General features: G+C 37.8%; 1 protein-coding gene across 3 annotated transcripts in view; it reads left to right on the top strand.

Moving 5' to 3' along the window:
• Positions 1–18,255, top strand: part of LOC118237444 (kelch-like protein 29) — a 136,660-nt gene that overhangs the window by 84,188 nt on the left and 34,217 nt on the right. For all 3 annotated transcript variants that reach the window (XM_035436157.1, XM_035436167.1, XM_035436174.1), the window contains 2 exons: positions 5,849–5,987; positions 14,734–14,930. In XM_035436157.1, coding sequence (XP_035292048.1) covers positions 5,849–5,987; positions 14,734–14,930 — 336 coding nt within the window. The remainder of the gene's footprint in view (positions 1–5,848; positions 5,988–14,733; positions 14,931–18,255) is intronic.

Here is an 18,255-nt window from a genome sequence, read left to right as displayed (position 1 = left end):
GGATTTGATGAGTACTGAGCTTTACTGTCCAAATTAGTTGATTACAAATTATTGGCACCCGAACAAGGCACTGCATTGATACCCTGAGAGTTCTGGGACAGAGGCGAAAAAATAATTTCCAAATATTGCACAGATGGACAATGGTACTGTTCATGTCCAGCATTGCAAAAGACTGACAGAGAACAATTGGCCACGATTAAAATGAATCATGAAGTTTTAACCTTGGATTTTTTTATTTATTTGAGTTTGTCTGTTTTAGGCTGTCATTTCTTAAAGCCTACACTGCAGAAAACTATTTCATTGTTTTGATTAGTATTATTTAACTAATTCTGTTCTGGCAATATTGTTGCATTTTTGTCTTTTTTTGACCAGTTGGTTGGCAAAAAAAGAAACCTTTCCACGCAACACTATAAAAACGTTGGTGATGGTGAACTGTGAATCATTGTATTTGTACAACTCTATGAAGGATCAAATCCCCAGAATTTCCTGGTCAGAGAATACGCAAGACAGCTGAACTGTCGTTTAACTGAAAAAGAAGCCTACCATCTTTGCTAGGCAAATGTGTCTATGTACAATATATTTCATGTATTATAATGTCTTATCTGCCGATTCTTTCACGTAGTTGATATCATTGGGTAAAATAGTTGGAGAACTTTAAGTGACAGGAAGACAGGTTATAAATTGCTTCACACAGCGGATAAATTGCTACTTGTATTGATAGAAATCACTGACTGGCAGACAGGTGTAGCTCATCACTAATGGTGTTTTGTCCACTAATTGGGCATGATAATACTGCTAAATTAGTTGCCAAAATCAGTTCTGCTAATTTCATACTTTTTTATCTAATTGGATTGCTTTAATGTTCCTGTGTAATGGCTTCGGATAGAGAATGATGTTCTAATAATGTGAATAATATTCTGTGCTGTAATTTGCATGCTTATTTTACCTTTTCTGCTTCAGATTTCAGTCTTATTTGTTATGTGGCCCTGAATTTGCATGTGAACTACAATTATAGGTGTATATTTAGTATTATAGCTCTGGCTTATATTTAGACATTATATTTGAAGGTTAAAGTCAACTTAAGGCCTGTGTTCAATCCTACTGAATTTTTTTTTTGTCTTTAACTGATATGAAAGCAGGTGATACCATTTTCTTAGCATCTGTATTTCTGTTTAGTGAATTCATGATACTTTGTATACATTTCACATAGTTTTTTTAAAATATGTTTGCCTGTGCTACTTAATGAGTAATCGTAATGCAGGTCAAGACAGAAAGATCATTGTGGTCATTACAACATGTCTTCAACTTAATAATGCTTGACAAAATAAAAAGCTGGTAAATACTATTGCATTGTGAATGTTGCATCTCACAAAAGAAAACTCATATCTGTGTCTTGCACAAGGTAATTCAGTTATAATTTCTGCCCTGCCAGTCAGTGTTAAATTGCCACTGTGTGTGTATCTGCGTGTGTGTGCTTGCGTTTGTGCATACATGCGTGAGTGCGTGTGTGTATGACAGTGTCTGTGTATGTGTGTGTGGGGGGGGGGGGCTTTGTGTGTATGTTTCATTGTGTGTGGGTGTTTCTTGTATATAGGAAGGCAGGAACAGTCATAGCACTCATAATGAGTCATAATAGTTTGAGCCAGTTCAGGTTATAATAGAACCAAGGTATTATGCTTGTTGACACTGTGTCTTGGTCATACTCTAGCCTGTTTATCGTATCGTATCGACCTGGACTGGACCAAAACCTGCATCCGGAAGTCATTTTCATCTGTGGCAGGGCTCGAAATTAACTTTTTTACTTGGTAGCACTGGTGCTCCCAACTTCAAAAAGTTAGGAGCACCCACCAAAATGTAGGAGCACCAACAATATATGCAATAGATTTTTTATTGATAAAAAACGACAATATAACCGTATGGTTTACAGTCAAACTGTCACGCTTAAAATGTGTCCACTGTTCAAGGAATTGCGTGTTATGCATCAACTTTTCAGCTTTCGATAACGCTAATAAATTGAACATAAACTTTTGTCTTCATGTAACATTAGTACCCGAAAAGTACCCGAAACTTTTAGTCCCAGGAACTACTTTTCAAGGAACTAAAAGGTTCCTTCAGCCCATTGTTGTCTGCGTTTCCACCGCGGTCTAAAGTCCCGCGAAGATTAGGCAAATTAGCCCACTGACGTATGAAAAAGCGACATTGTCGTCGGTCCATCTGTCCTATGATTTCTTCTGTAACCCCATACTACCACCGAAGTAGCCTACATTATTTTCTAATAACCGGGACAGCCCGGAGGGGTTTATTCCACTTATATACAACGGGTTACCAACAATGACTATATATGGTTACTTTTGTATTTATTGATTTTTATCGATTTAATCACCTGGAATTGAAATACTCTTCTGCAGCCATTTGGGCATATTTTACCGTTGTCAAGCAAAACTGTCTTTGGTAGTTGAACTTGGACCGTTGTTATGCAACAAATAGGGTATAACAGGCCAATAGTCAGTTTGTAACTGTTTTATATATCCTCTCAAACACATTCATTATGTTTTTATGCGAACATTCACTTTCATGTCTTGACATCCGAGGCGACAGAATGCATTCACATTTACAATATAACTGGCAACAACGCAGAAAACATGCACACGTTGTAAACAATTTGCTGTTTGATTACTTTCTCATCGTCAATTCCATATAGACTAATCGCAAAATGGCAAGAATAGAACGAAAACTCGGACTTGCGTGAAAATTTAAATTAGCAGTGGTACAGCCACCGTTTGCTTTCCTTCAAAGTTACTGCTAGCTGAGCAGCGAAGTGTGCCCTCCAGATGCGAACCATGCACCATAAATTAGTCCATAGTCTTCCTGGTCTTTTTGTGGAGTTGAAGAATGGCAGAGTAAAATTACGGCAGTCTGAAAAAGCTAAAGGGACGATTACTAGAATTAACCTGTTATTTTACCCTGACAAAAAGTGTGGAAGGTGATTTCCAGTTTGCTTTTACTGTATCACCAATGTGAATTACGCAGAACTACCGCATACCTCACATAACTGTATCAAACGTTTTGAGTCAATTACAACGGGCTAACAAAGAAAATCCGGAAGAAAATATTCAGCAACCGAATTAATCCGTTTGAATGTTTTGGTACGTAATATGCTGTCCCAGCACGAATGCTTATCATTTTATAAAACAAATACTAAAGCAAGAAAAGAACAGGAGAGCACACGTTATAATTCCAAGACGTTGGCAGGCTATAACCAAAACTAGGCTACTGCCCCGCATAACATACAAGTTTGATTTGAAGTTATTATGAAAATAAATCGGTTTGCGGCTGCAGATTTTTAAACATGGCGGTTGAAATAAAACAAATAACACTGCAAGTAGTCGACCAATCATAAATTTTCAGCGCTTGCGCCCCACCCCAAAGGTTCCGGTACTTTTGGAAAGTACTACCCCCCGAGCAGGAACCTGGAACTAAATTTAGACCGTAGTTCCTGCGGTGGAAACGCACTGAGTTCCTCAAAAGGTTCCTAGTTCCGGGGTAAAGTTCCTGCGGTGGAAACGCGGCTATTGAAGGCTAATATTAACCAATTTAAAATCAGCATTAAAGGTAAGAATGTCAAGCTCACGATTGGTTAGAAGGGTCACTGTCAGCTCACAAGGCACATACTGAGTGTACTAACTAGCGAATGTACAGAGAAAGAGACAGTCGACTGGAAAAAGAAAAGAAAAAAAGGTTGCACCAGAACAATTATTTGCACTCGCACAATTGCTCCCAATTATATTTCGAGGTCGCACAGATTAAATTTCGGGAGCATATGAGACCAAAATGGTCGCAATTTCGAGCCCTGTGTGGGAGGCACAAACCAAGTCGTAATGCCACTGCAGAGGTAGCATGGTGTTGTCGCTATAGCACCAGTTTCAGAGTTAAATCCAGAGTGGAACATCACAGTTATTTTCCCCGAGGAAAGTACTAAACATGAATTTCTTCAGTAAATACATCATGCTGTATAAATGGACATGCTTAATGTAATCACACTTCTTGCACTAGTTCCCTGTCAGAATGAGGCATTTATGCACAGCTCCCCCATCCAGTCAGTATACCACTGGCACTGCTACTATGCACTGCAGATGAATTTTATGTATGCGGTTCTGCATAAATGCCTGGATATGGTCTTTGGGATTCTACAGTATATTTATATTTTATATTATATATTATTTTTTTAACATCAGAACTTGTGAAAAGACTGTAGTCTACTGCATTAAGCTTGCCTTAGGCTTTAAAAATGATGCAGGTTCTTATTCCAATTACTTTTTTATTGTTTTGGTTGTAAGCCTTTAGATTTGTAAGGGTTGCCGGATTTCAACAGACTGATAAAATTGTGGGGAAAAAAAGGTTTGCAAAACTCCCCGAGCAACCAAAAACCGCAATCAATCTACATAAAAATTTACAAACAAAACACACTATGTCGTGTTCCAGTGTTCTGTTCCAAACACTCTGTGTCTCCAGTGTGGAGTTCAGGTGTAGAGTTTGGCACATTTTCACTTTGTGTTGCTAAGTGACAAGGTTTAGAGTTGTCATGTTCTCACTGATTTTGGCTGTTGGTAAAGTGCAGCTGGCTGGATTTCAAGTGCTTAGGAAATTAATAAGGAGCTGAGAAGATATTTCCTTACTCCAAAGATGTCCCAATCCTTTTTTATTCATAGTATTAATAACATTTCAGCTTTCACACTGATAAATGTAATTGACAAAAATAATTCAAGCATAATATTGAAATTTGTGGCGGTTCCATCTATTTGGCTAAATAATAGTCTCTTAAACATTGTGGCATTTTCTGGCGTTTCTGTACCACTATAGCTACAGCTTTTACATTACTTATCTTCTTAATTTCAGTTTCAACTTGCATAATACACGTTTGCAGTGTCCTGGTGTTCTGTTTATGGAAACAAACAAAACATTAAATCTGAAATGGTACCTTCTCAGACTATATATAACAATATCTAACCAATGAAAGCTGTCTTATAATTGCCATTTTATTGTCTTTTTGCAGCTGTTTCTATATTGCCTACTTATCCTGTAAATCATAACTGCCGTCCTTGCGAACTCATCTAAGAACAGTATACTGAAAAACTTGCAATTGTCAGGACAGCTTGAATATGTCAAGTTCCATTTACTCAAATAGCATGCATTTACTCAAATAATTCAATTAATTTCAGTAATGCCTGTTCAAGTCATGGAATGAGGTGAGCAGTATTCATTCTAAAATCGTTTAAATAGATATACTAGGTAAATTTTAACTCTGAAAGTTGGTATAAGATAAATAATTAAAGCATAAACTAATGTAAAATGACTTAAAGAAATACTTTGGTTAATACAACTAAAACTGGAGTTGTATTGACTCAAGTAATTGAAGTAATTTTTATATGAATCAAAGATACAGTATGTTACATTAAAGCAATTAAGTGGCAATAATTTTAAAAGAAGACATGATCATAGCAAATGTGATTTGTGCCGAGACAACTTAATTAGCCTTAGTACCATAAAATGAAATATTTTCAGTTGGTTTGCACAGTTTGTTTGGGGCAGTGGGTTTCCTCAGATTTTGCTGAACTTATTGTGTTTTACAGTGTACCTTTGTGACCTTTGACCTGAAAAGTTTGTTCTCTTGTGCCTGTTTCTTAATGTGCAAAATGCAGACTAACTTTACACAAACTGTGTGTGTACATACCCACCTGTGCTTATTCTTGTTTTATTTCTCTTGTCTCTTGTTTCTTCTTTTTACTCTGGGCTTTCTCTAAATTGGAACGTGGCCCTTTCTGTGTTTTTGTTTTTCTTTGTTCTACAGAGATGTTGAAGGAATTGAACCAGCAACGCAGAGCGAAAGAGTTTACAGACCTGAAAATTATTGTTGAAGGCAAAGAGTTTGAAGTCCACCAAAATGTTCTAGCTTCCTGCAGCTTGTATTTCAAGGACCTGGTCAAAAGGTTTGCCTTTTTCCAGCTGTTGATCTGCTCTGTTCCTTTTCGTAGGAAGCATTTGTGTCGCCTCTCTTTCCCTCCCCCTCTCTTCCAGGGCTGTGAAGACAGAGGTCCCTGTCACAGGGCCAGCAGCCATTCCTTCTGTGCTCAAATGAATGTATTCCATCATTGGAGAAGTTCCAATCATGTCTCTCCCCTTTATCTCTGTAGACTAAATGGACTGAACTTCATTATAATGGGTAGATAAGAGATCCATGACTGGGATTTTTATTTTTAATATAGCAGAACCTAACAGACATGTAATATATTAATAACACAAATTAATAATGCATCAGACACGTTGATAAAATCTTACTCCACTCATACCCTCTTCACATGTAAGTGAGCTGTCTGTTAATGAGAGTCCACATTTTGCTGGGCAAATGTGTCTATGTATATTTGATGTATTATAATGTCTTCTCTGCTAATTCTTTTCCATGGTTGATGTTATTGCGTAAAATCATGGGAGAGCTGAAAGTGACACAACGATAGGTCATAATTTGCTTCCCACAGCAGATGAATCAGTAGTTGTGTTGGTAGAAATCACTGTCAGGCAGACAGGTGTAGCTCATCTCTAATGGTGTTTTGTACGCTTGTTGGTCATAAGAATATTGCTCAATTAGTCACCAAAATTAGTTCTGCTAATTTTATCCATTCTCTATTTAAATTAAGCACATTGCTTCTGTGTAATGGCTTTGGATGGCGAATTATGTTATAATAGTAACGTCAATAATATGCTTAGCTGTAATACAGCATGCTTCTGTTTCCAGTTTTTTTTTTTTTTTTTTTATGTTGTGTGGCCTTGAATTTGCATATAAAGGATTACCGCTGACAAATATTTATAAATGTGTGAAGTTTCAAGTAAACCTTAACCAGAGTGAAAACTGGCAGTCCCAATTTCTTAACATATCTATATTTCAATTAACAAATGAATGCTTTGTAATATATGCAAATTTTCCTTAAAAACATGCTTTGTTGTGTTTATTTTTAGCTTGTTTTTGCAGTCCAACATTAAGATTGCTTTCAATAAATTAAATCTCCTCACAAGGCTTTAGTTTATTAATTTATTGTTATTTACTAGTTAATTTGTTTATTGTAAAAAAATTATCAGAATTCCAGCTGGAACTTAAAAAAAAAATATCTTTGATTTGGTCGATTTGGATTCAGTTGCCACACCTCTTCCATTACAATGTTGTAACAGTGCTGAAGATATTTCTAAGTATATTAAGCGATTTCGTTGTAGTTTATGGATTGAGCAGACAAATACCGCCCATGTCTAAAATAACAAAGCTTGCCTTGTCTTAATTGTTAATCTGTGAATCTTAATTCAGAAGTGACTCATGCAATTTTAATGTTGTGCTGTCAGAAACAATCTCAGGAGAAGCCTAGCTTTTTGTGTTGTGAAAGCTGTAGGATTTGCAGGATTGCTACTAATTAAAACTTGTAAACATTTTTGCAAGTTCTAAATTTGCGCACTTAAAGAACTGAGGGAGTGGATGTGATTCAATTTGGATTGACAAATAAGACTTCCCTGCAAGAAATGGAAACTTAAATCCCTATGTTAATGCAAAAAGCAAAAAATGGAGGGTAATTGGGTCTGTTAAGCCCATGCAAATGTAGGTTTAGATATTTTCTACATATTGTTACAATGTTTTCATACAAACCATCTTTTGTATGATTGAGAAACTTTTCTAAATATTTTAAATGAATAAATGTGATGAAAGATGTGAAAAGTTTATACTGGCCTTAATAATAGCTAAACTCCTAGATGTGTCAAAGAAGCCCAAAAAAGAATTATTCTTAAATTATATATAAAAAACAATAACATCTTTAAAGAAAATTTTTTATATCAAATAATACTAATATAGAGCCAATGACTCTGTATCTCCTCAAACCTTTTCCACATTTTGCAGAATTTTTTTTCTATCAGCAATTGCAAAATGTTGGGCACCCCTGACCAAAGTGTGTTACAATGAAACTCTTAGTGAACAGAAGCTGCCAGACCTCTGCAAAATACAAAGTTAAACACAATATGATTACGGCAAATGTTAAGTCATGATCACTATTCATCCGCATGTGTTACAGATTTAAGATAATAATCTGAAGTGAACATGGCAAGGCAAAGGTTTGGGCACACTTTCAGTTAGTATTTAGTAACACCTCTTCTGCCATATCTGTAACAGCTTCCAAACATTCCCTGCAGCCAACTAACAGTCTTTCTATTCTTGCTTTTAGATTTTTTGCTCTACTCCACTTTGCATAACTCCTCTGGCTCAGAAATAGGTGTCCTAGTGCATAGATTTCTCAGTAATATGCGTCTGTGGACTGTGACGACAATTCCAAAACCTTCAGCTCTCTTTCCTACATACTCTGTGGCTGAATTTGAGGTTTTCTTGGGATCAGTGGCTTACGGAAAGACCCAGTTACAGCCAAGGTTTTGCGATCGTGTGTAGAAATTTGCAGAAAGATGTCATGTATAACTTTATGCCATGTAGAGATCGGGTCAGCATCTCTTCAGAGATTCATTGTGACGTAAACTTTGACCAGGGGTTCAACAGCATTTAATTGTATCTACATAATGTACTCCAAATTTAATCTCATGGTGGAGGTATCAAAACTTTGCTTCGGAGGGGATTTTTAAATCACATTTGCAGACATTTTCCTTTGTCTTAATTTGTCTACATGATACTAGATCATAAAACATAGTAATTTTCAGATAAAAATATGTCTTTTTATTTTATTTATTGGCAGTCACGCCTCATAGTACAGTAAAAACACTGCCGACTTACTGCAGCTAACACTTCAGATAGTTTACAACTTGCATCTTACATCCTTCCTGACTATTCATGACTGTTTGTGATTTCCTGTCTACTTCAAAATACTCAGATAGTGGTTTCTCATTGTGCTCTCTTGATTAAGCATGCCTGGACTCAAACTATAATCTTCATCCATTTTATAAATCACATATCTTCTCAGCACTTCTGTTCATTGTTTATTGTGTTTACTTGTGTTTGTTATGAGTTAATTGTATGCTACCATGCATTTCAATAAATTTATATCATCAACAGGCCTTAACAGGAGCATCGTGGGCTTAACTGGAACACCTGTTTCATGGTTAAGAATTGGGAATAATAAATTCTAATTAAAAGATATATTGAAATAAATTAAGCTATTAAAATAAAAAGTAGGCTACAGTACTATGCAAGGCTGGAATTCATTATGTATACATTCTACGTGGGAGGGGTGCTTATTGTGAGATTGTACCAATTAAGCCCACCTGCATTAAATGCCTTTTTTTATATTGCACATATACAATGTGTGAACATTTTGTATTAATTAAACCGGTACATTAAAATATGTGAAAAAGATTTAAATGATTTCTATGATGTTGTTGCACCACAACAAATTATTATGCTCCTTGTGTTGTTACTGTGACATGAGGTGTGACTGCCAACAGAAAACACCGTCTACCAGGTAAAAGACAATATTTCTTGTATGTGTGAATATGAAAAAAATGAAATAATAATAATTCTTCAAGATGTATTTTCTAAAGTTCATCTTCAAAGTAGTTTTTTCACAACTTTCTGAATGCCTGTCAGGAGGTATTTGAACACGACCATCGATAATTCAATCACGATAAGTGTGATGGGCTTAGAATAAAGACTGTCATGGGTATAACAAGATGGTGAATTGGTTGAGATATTAAAGTAACAGCACAAAGTAGTTTTTTTTTTCTTCTTCTTAATTCAAATCCAAATTTTGAATTGGGCTTAATAGACACATGGGCTTAATTGGTACCCTGCAATGGTGCCAATAACCTAAAATATGAACAAAATATGCTGTAAAATAGATGTCAGAAGCAATATACTTGCAGTGTTGTACCGTGACCATTAAAGGGTATACATGAGTTTCTGTCAGCTGTGCAAAAATGTGTTGCTAATAGCAACTTGCTCGGAGACCCAAAGGGCTTTAGCCCTGGGAAGCCGCTGCTGTGCTTGTTCAGCATGGTTGAACCACAGATGTTCTATGGACCAGATGTTAGGCTCCAACATTCCATTTGTCTTTTCTACTTCTGTGTTGTACACAGATTTATATATATGATTCAAAATATTTATATAGCCCCAGTACTTGGTACCTTGGTATTATTGGTGCTATCTCCCTGTCTTGCCGTGATAGCTATGAATCTTCTGTCTTTCCGCATGTCTCTTCAGGAATCTTCCAAATAAACAATGAAATCGGAAAGCTTTGTGCCAGCAATGACAGAAAAAGAACATTTAGTGTTAAGAGTATGTGGCTGACCATCTGGTTAATTGAGTCTGCGGATGAACAGGTGCACATCAGAATTGTAGTGGATTTCACATCAATATTGGCTGCATCCCAGAGGAAGGCTCTTTCTTTGTTTGCTCAGAAAATGCATTACAAGTTTGAATGAATGATTTCTTTTTATTATAAAAGCTTAATGAGGCTGTTTATAATGAACTTCCCTCTGAAACGGGGTAGTGTAGTGCTTGCCACATGACTGGTTACTAATCCCTGTTGCAGAGAATACGCTGTTACACTTTGATAGCATCAACTAATTGTGTCCTTTTCAAACCAAAGCAGTCAATTAGAAAAATGTAATAAACATCGTTAAATTTCAAATTCCAAGGAATGTGATGTTTTTTTAATCATCAGGCTCCCTCTCATGTTCAAAGCTGTCTGAAACATTTAAACATTTGGTGTTTTTTATTATTATAAAAGTTTAGCACCCCTTTGCAAAATTAAAAATTAAAAAAACAATTATCTGGTCTAGATGAAGGCATTTCTCTAAATTTTATAATTCAGAGAACTGGACCTGATAAGTCTGCTCTTGTTTGGACCGCTACGTTAGCCTTTCACTGTGGTGTAACCAATAAGCTATAGATAACCAGTGGCTTGTTCCAATTCTCCCCAAAACTTTCAGCCAGTTTGTTTTTCAGAATGAAGTTGAGAGCCTCCTGAATGACCTGGGATTGCCCTTGATGAGAGGCACTGATGAGAAACAGTTTTATTCGTTCAGGACCTGAATTCATCTCACCATTAGCCAGCTAGTTACTTTTCTGAAAGTGAAGATGAATGTGCCATCAAGCGCACTGTCTATGCATGAGATGTGCCCAAAATAAATGGTCCCTATACATTTTTTATGGGCGTAGATTTATTTCAACTCTTAGGATTTAAGTTTAATATGTATTCTCAGTCTAAATGTGCTTTTTTTGGTTCGTAACACAAGATCCCTTCCTTTACTGATTTTGCAGGTAATTTCACTAGCTACAGTAAAGTCAAGCTGTTATTTAATTCTGTCAGGTGGAAGACTGAAAGACAGATGATTGCTGACTTGTATTTTTGTCCATGTTTCAAATGTTAGGGCTAAAAGATTAAATCTTCTCTTCCCTTTAGTACTACTGGTCTAGATACATTTTCCCTCATTATATTAAACTCATTCATAGATTCTGGACTCTTTAATATCAGGGTTTTTACTGGTGTCAGAATGATTCACAGATTCTGGACTCCAAGATCAGTTTCCATGACTGTAATTTTAATCTAAAATAGCAAGCTATGTAAAGGTAGTATTGTAAATTAGGTTTTGTTTCAGACCATGAGGTAGGTGACTAGCTTACAACTTAAAGCAAAACCTATGTATTGATTTTTAGTTATTCATATTTAACGCTTAATAGGAACACTCTGAAAGGAAAGTTCTTGACTCTGTCATCTGATGGGAATGTGATTTAATCGACTGATGTGTTAAATTGTTTTCAGGTTGTTATTTCACAAATTCTAACCGTTTTTTTAACAAGCTCGCTCTTCATCAACATATATTGAATAGCTCATTTTAAATGGTGGCAGTTGTTTATTTCTCCAAGTAAAAGGCCTTACAGGCCTCTTTGTTCATTTTTCTCAATATATTGGAAAATGTTTATCTCGTATACCATTTATTGAGACTTGAAGAGTAATCCTCTTCTCCTATGTTAGAAATACCATATACAATGACATGAAATACTGAAAAAAAATATCTGACATTAATATTTTTACAGTCGGGAGATTCTTTGGAAGGACATGGATTCTGGCTGCGTCTTGCTTATTGTTGAAAGATGGCCGCTCTACTTGCAGAAGGCTCATTTTTTAACACAATAGGGCTGTACGACTTGGTGCTTGTCTGATACACAGAAATGAAATTCATTTTCCACATGACGGAGCCGTAATTTAAAATCCCCCCTTCCACCCCGTGCCTCGAAATCATCTTAATTTATGCCTAATATGGCAATCATATTTTGCCTATTTAAAGCGAAGCAGGATATCACCGCAGGATGTCAGCGTGGTGGTTTTTGTTCGTTTTTAATTGATATTGATCAGTGCATTGATTTCCAGTAGTGGCGAGTAATTGTTGGGTAATGTGGTGCCATCAGTTTTAAAGGAGCTCTTTCCATTGATTTCAAGCACTGCAGATGCTTTCCATCTTATCACTCAGAGCAAAATGCGTGTCAGGAACAGGAACTCTTTGTAAGGGACCCTCATATAATTGCTGTTTGTCAGGAATTAGTCTGGCATTCTGGCTTATTGTAAGACACGAAGAAGCCCTTAATGTTGTCTATGAGAGTTTCCAGCATATACTGAATATTACATTTGTGATCCTTGGCGGACTAGCCGGTAGAGACCGGCCTTGAAAGTAGCTCATTTGTGCTAGTGCGGCTGCGTGAAAGTGCATGCGTGAGATCGCATGTTTTGTGTGAGCATGTGCGCTTGTGCACCCGAGCTTGCATTTGTGTGTATGTGTGTCTGTATTTGCATGCAGAGGAGAATATGCATGCTTTTTGCTTACGGCCAAAACAGTATATAACCGGACACATACCTGGTTATATATTCTGTACTCCATTTCACTCCATTTCAGCTTTTTACATTTATGATTAACCTGTCAGTCTGAGAATGCAGTAAGAATGCAGACTAAATGCGCTTAAATCTAAATATTATTTACATCGAAAGGCCAAAGGAAACTGAAAGCCAGTATCATTTAAATAATGCTGATGTTTTTTTGATAAAATACTGTACATGTTGACGAGGACATACATTTTAAAATTATTTATTAGTCTTAAACGAAACCCTGAAATCAAATGCAAAATAATTGTGCACCTCTCTTAGAAGCAGAAAAGCAATTTCTTCCGCGCACGCTGTGAGCCAAAGCCAGCTGCTGCTGCTGTACCAGGCTCGAGTTCCGTTAATTGACTGCAGAGAAAAAGCGTATATTGCCTTATTTTTCTCTTTTCTTTTAATATTCAGTTTTATTTTTTGCTATTCAAATTTCTTCTGCCCTCTTCTTTAATCCAAGCTCACGTCTCTGTCCTGTTTCTGGGCCGTGTCGGTCGGTCGGTCGGTCGGGCCTCCACGTCTGACAGTAACAATCTGGCTCTTTCTTCTTTTCAGGAGAAACTCTTGATTTCACAGCTGCCTCCAGAGAGCTCCTCCTACTTTTGTACCTTTGCCCCGCCTCAGTCTGGATGACTAATATCTGTTCATACACAGGCTGGGGGGAGGGGGGGGAGGTGGGTGGGTGATGAGGGTTGGTATGCAGACTCTGGTGGGGGGGGGGGGTGGTTGGCAGCAGGGGCTGGTGTGCTTTGTTCCGGGAATCTCTTGTAGAAAATACCCAGCTCCCACTCATGGAAACCTCAGAAGGATGGCTGCTGGCTTCCTGTGGCAGAACTGACCCCTTTCTCCCCACATCCACCGTCCCGCCCCACCCCTCCCCTCCCTGACCATATGCCTGTTTGTCTGTCTGTCTGTCTGTCTGTCTGTGTCCGTTCATCCTGCCTGGTTATTTGTACAGCTGTACCACTCAGGGCTGATGGAGTTTTATCTAATAGTCAGGAGATGGGTAAAACAATGGAGAAAATGCTGAAACAAATGCTATGCACAGGCAATTTGTCAACACTTGTTAATTTATTCCTGTCCCTCTTTCTACACTCATCTACACTCAAATAGTATTGTGTCCTTTTGAATTATCCTTCTGTACTGATTCAATCATTGTCATGTACGGGAAAAAAAAATATATGTATGTATATATATATATATATATATATATACATACAGCCAAGTCTCATAGTTTACATTTAGCATATTATTATACTAAGTTACACTTTAAATCTTCCCGTAATACCTGGCTCTGTGCTATGGAGAGTATTAATGCATTAGCATCGATATTCATGGATAATGGTCATATATGGATTAGTTCTGGCCAAATGCATCACAAGCTGCTCAGAAACCAATTCCCTATAATACACTTGTTTTTTACCGCTTTGTCTTTATTAGAATTTTATTTTCTGTGTGAATTTATTCCTTAATCCACTGTGCTCACGAGCAAACCTACCACAACTTCTGATTTAGAGAACCTTTTATTCCAGATGGAGCTTTTTTGCATTTGTGCTTTTAGTCTTTTTAGCCCATATATCTAAAAGAAGTTTGTGATTATCTCCTCTTCCACTCTACCCCCTGCTTTTATTTTTCTTCTTTGTTTGTTCTGTCTCTCCCTCTCTCTCTCTCTCTTTCTCATTTTCTCATTTTCTCCGTCTTTCTTTTTCTCCCCTTTTTCTCCTTCTCTCCCTTTCTCTCTCTCTCTCTCTCTCTCTCTCTCTCTCTCTCTGATTTGAGAGGAGCCGCAGTGGGCGAGCAGGTGCATGTCTGACTGTCTGTCCACTGTCGGCAGGTTGTCGGGGGAGAAGAGAGGGGGAGAGAAGCTGGAGCTCTCAATGACCAACATCGGCGCGGACGTTCTGGAGCTGCTGCTGGAGTTTGTGTACACGGGCTCGCTCATCATCGACTCGGCCAATGCCAAAACTCTCCTGGAGGCCGCCAACAAGTTCCAGTTCAACACCTTCTGCAAGGTCTGCGTGTCCTTCTTAGGTAGGAGCGCAAAGCGGCCATTGCACTGGAACAGATGCTCACGTCTTCCTTTCTCTTTTCATTCGCTCTCGGTCCAACCCCCACCCTTCTCATTCTCTGTGTCTGTCCTTCTGTGTGTCTTTCTTCCCTATTTTCACTGGTTCTCCCTCTCCTTCCCCATCTCATTCTTGCTTGTATTCAAATTCGAATGACTGGTTTGGCATAAGAACAGGAATATTTTATTGAAAGTGGTTAACAAAAAAGCACCTCCTCAAGAAACTCTTGTTTTACAGAACATCCTGTCCTATGCCCTGATCTGTGTGTTTGTTAACGTGTGTACCCAAGACCAAGCTAGGCTGCAGCTCTTGATAAAGATGGTGAGCAGGGTCATTGGGTGTGACTAGATGTCAGCTGTTCAGCTGTGTAAAGACCTCATCCTGAAAAAAGCTAATTGCATCCACAGTGATACTTCTCACCCCCCTGCAAAGCAGGTGCTTGAATGAATGCATGCAGTTGGTTTTTTAGGGCTATGTGCAATATATATTTACTCAGTGTAATATGCAGTGTAACAATTTAATGCTACTGCTTGATAGGTGATGATGATGATGATGATGATGATGGGGAACAAGTTACTAAGGTTATGTAACCAATTGTACCATTGTCATTTTCTGCTTTTATTATGAGCAAGTGCATGTGTGGTATGTATGTGTAGGTAGTAGTGTGTGTAGTAGAGGGTTGGGAGGGAAATTAGTATGTTATATATAGTATATTATTTTTAATTAGACTATATATGTTTGCTGAATGACTCTATTTTTGTGCAATACAAGCTTCCCTATTTTGGGATAATAAAGTTACATATAATATTAGGCATATAAGGATAATGCATTAACAATCATAGAATATGTCAAACAACAACGAACCAGAGGTCAGGCACAAAATAGCCCTTATTGGTCCTTGAGGTAAAAGTACACCTTGTTCCTTGTGAACAGAACTGAAGATTTTTGTGAAATGCCCATAATTGGAAATAGCAAAGCAGTGATTCATGCAGCTGAATGCTCAGTTTTCTCGAGTTAAAAAACATCTGTGTTGATTTTGAAATTAAAAGAAAATAAAAGCAACAAAAAATAGTAAAAAAACAAAGGGGGGAAATGGCAATAAAATAGGGTGCCACACTTTTAGTGCTACATGCTGTAATTATAAATCACCCTCTGCATGTCTGTTAATCCAGTGCATTTCAGTGAACACAGCCATATGCTGAAATTGTTTGATCGTTTTACCGTTCACTTCTGGTATTTTCTGCCGTGTGCAGCAAGCTCAATTAAAACAGTATTAATCGCTGAGCCATGGATTGACAATTCTTCTCCAATTAACTTGCATACCTATTGTGATTTTTAAAAAATCGGTATATGAATAATACCGACCGAGTAAAATACTGTTTCGCCAGAGATAGTAGCGCGCTGAATCTTTTAACCTCGTGTTTATTTTAAGAAGGGATCTTTTATGAATACGCTTTCTGTCACATTTTCAGCCCAGGGCCTCACATGTGCAACGCTTGAGTGGGTCTGAAAGGCTACGTGTTCCTTTAGGGCTACCCGTTTCCACAAAATGACACGGCCACATTCCCGAACACAAGCCGGTGTCAAATTCAATCAAACCGTCACGTTAACTGAGAGAGCTGAGAGGACTTTGAGACTCACGTTTACCAAAAGCTTGTGGTCAGTCTTGCACTTGCAAAACCACTGCAGAAGCACTAATTGGAATGTTTGCTAAGAGCGTGCAGTCAATTATCGCTGTCAAAGACAGCAGTGTGGATTTTCTTTCCCAGTCTGTGCCCCTACCTTCATGCATTCTGACAGAGAATCAGCAAAATATGGAAGTAAATTGCAATGCAATGTCATCATTATCAATGCACATAAAAACCAAGGAGATATAATGAGATTTATCAAAGATTTCTCCTACGTAAGTCATGGGTCATGATTGCATATAATTTGTTTGGGACATTTGAAAACCGGATATAATCTTTGTGTAAACACAGTTCCTAATATTCTTTAAGTGGTACCAACTAATATTCATGAGATGCTATCTACACTCAGTGAAAAACCTCTGAAGTATATTGTACTTAATCGGTTTTATTAACACAGAGGCCATGTGACAGAGATAACAAAGGGCATCAAGCCCTTGTTAGTGAATATTTCAGGCTTGGAAATTGACCTGCCATTTTCTTCTGCCATTAGCTTTGTATAATTAGTACTATTAGTATAAAAATCATTGATAAAAAGCCATTTTTACAGCACATAATTCAAATAACTGACAATCCAAGGAATGTTCAAATCTTGAATGTTAAGTGATTATATATTACAGCACGTCATTTAGTTGTTAAGCGTTCATAAATAGATCCAAATCCAAATCCAGAATTATTTTGTTAACTAACTGCACTGGCAAGCAAATACTGGGCATCGTTGTGAAGATGGCCTCACTCTCGCTGATAACAGCATGATATATTTTTTAGACTTTTTTTTTTTTTTTTTTTGAGTGCGGCCAAAGTTTTGTAAAAATTATTTCTTGCTGTTTGTCAATTGACCTAAAGCTTCTGAACAGAGTAGCTGAAGTTATGAAAACCTTGGTGCTATTTTCTTTCTTCCTCAAATGCCATAATTCCAGAATGTTGAACCAGTATTGCCTGTGTTTGATCGTTGCCCATGTCGGTTTGCTTCCTGTATGTGGACTGTGCCCGTTGTGTGCAGTAAAAGCAGTGAGCATGTTGCTGTGAGGACTGTGTTTGTCTCCCTCTTCTTCGTCTCCATGGTTTTTCTTTGCACCTCTGCCCCTCTCAGCCTGGGGAACTTTGACCCGGAAGCACTCACAAATCACCATATTAAAACCTGAACTGAGCCGCGTGACCTAAGTGACTCTTAATGGAGTGACGACTGATGTGGAATAATGGCCACCATGTTTCAGCACCTGCAGTGTGCTGTCCTCAGCGAGTCCTGAGTGTTTATTAAACTGTGGGCTGTGTGAGCTGTGAGCTCCGTCTGCATGGCAGATTCAGTCAGTGGAGGTGAGAAGTCGCAGGGAAGAAAGGAGAAAATGTTTTCTTTCTGCGGAAGAGTCAGAATGCAGCCATCTTTGGGCTCTGGCACAGTCTGCAAACATCCGTGTCAGAGCAAAATAAACTGTCTCTCTCTCTCTCGCTCTAGCTCGCTCTCTCACTCTCCCTCTTGCTCTCCCTCTCTCTCTCTCACACACACACGCACACACACACACACTCGCAGGTGTGTGCACACACCATCAAACACACACTCACGTTTTCACATACGCACATGGGCACATGCACGTGCAGAGGAGC

The sequence above is a fragment of the Anguilla anguilla genome, chromosome 1, assembly GCF_013347855.1.
Source record: "Anguilla anguilla isolate fAngAng1 chromosome 1, fAngAng1.pri, whole genome shotgun sequence".
Classification (NCBI taxonomy): domain Eukaryota; kingdom Metazoa; phylum Chordata; class Actinopteri; order Anguilliformes; family Anguillidae; genus Anguilla; species Anguilla anguilla.
This window is presented reverse-complemented; position numbering and strand designations above follow the sequence as displayed.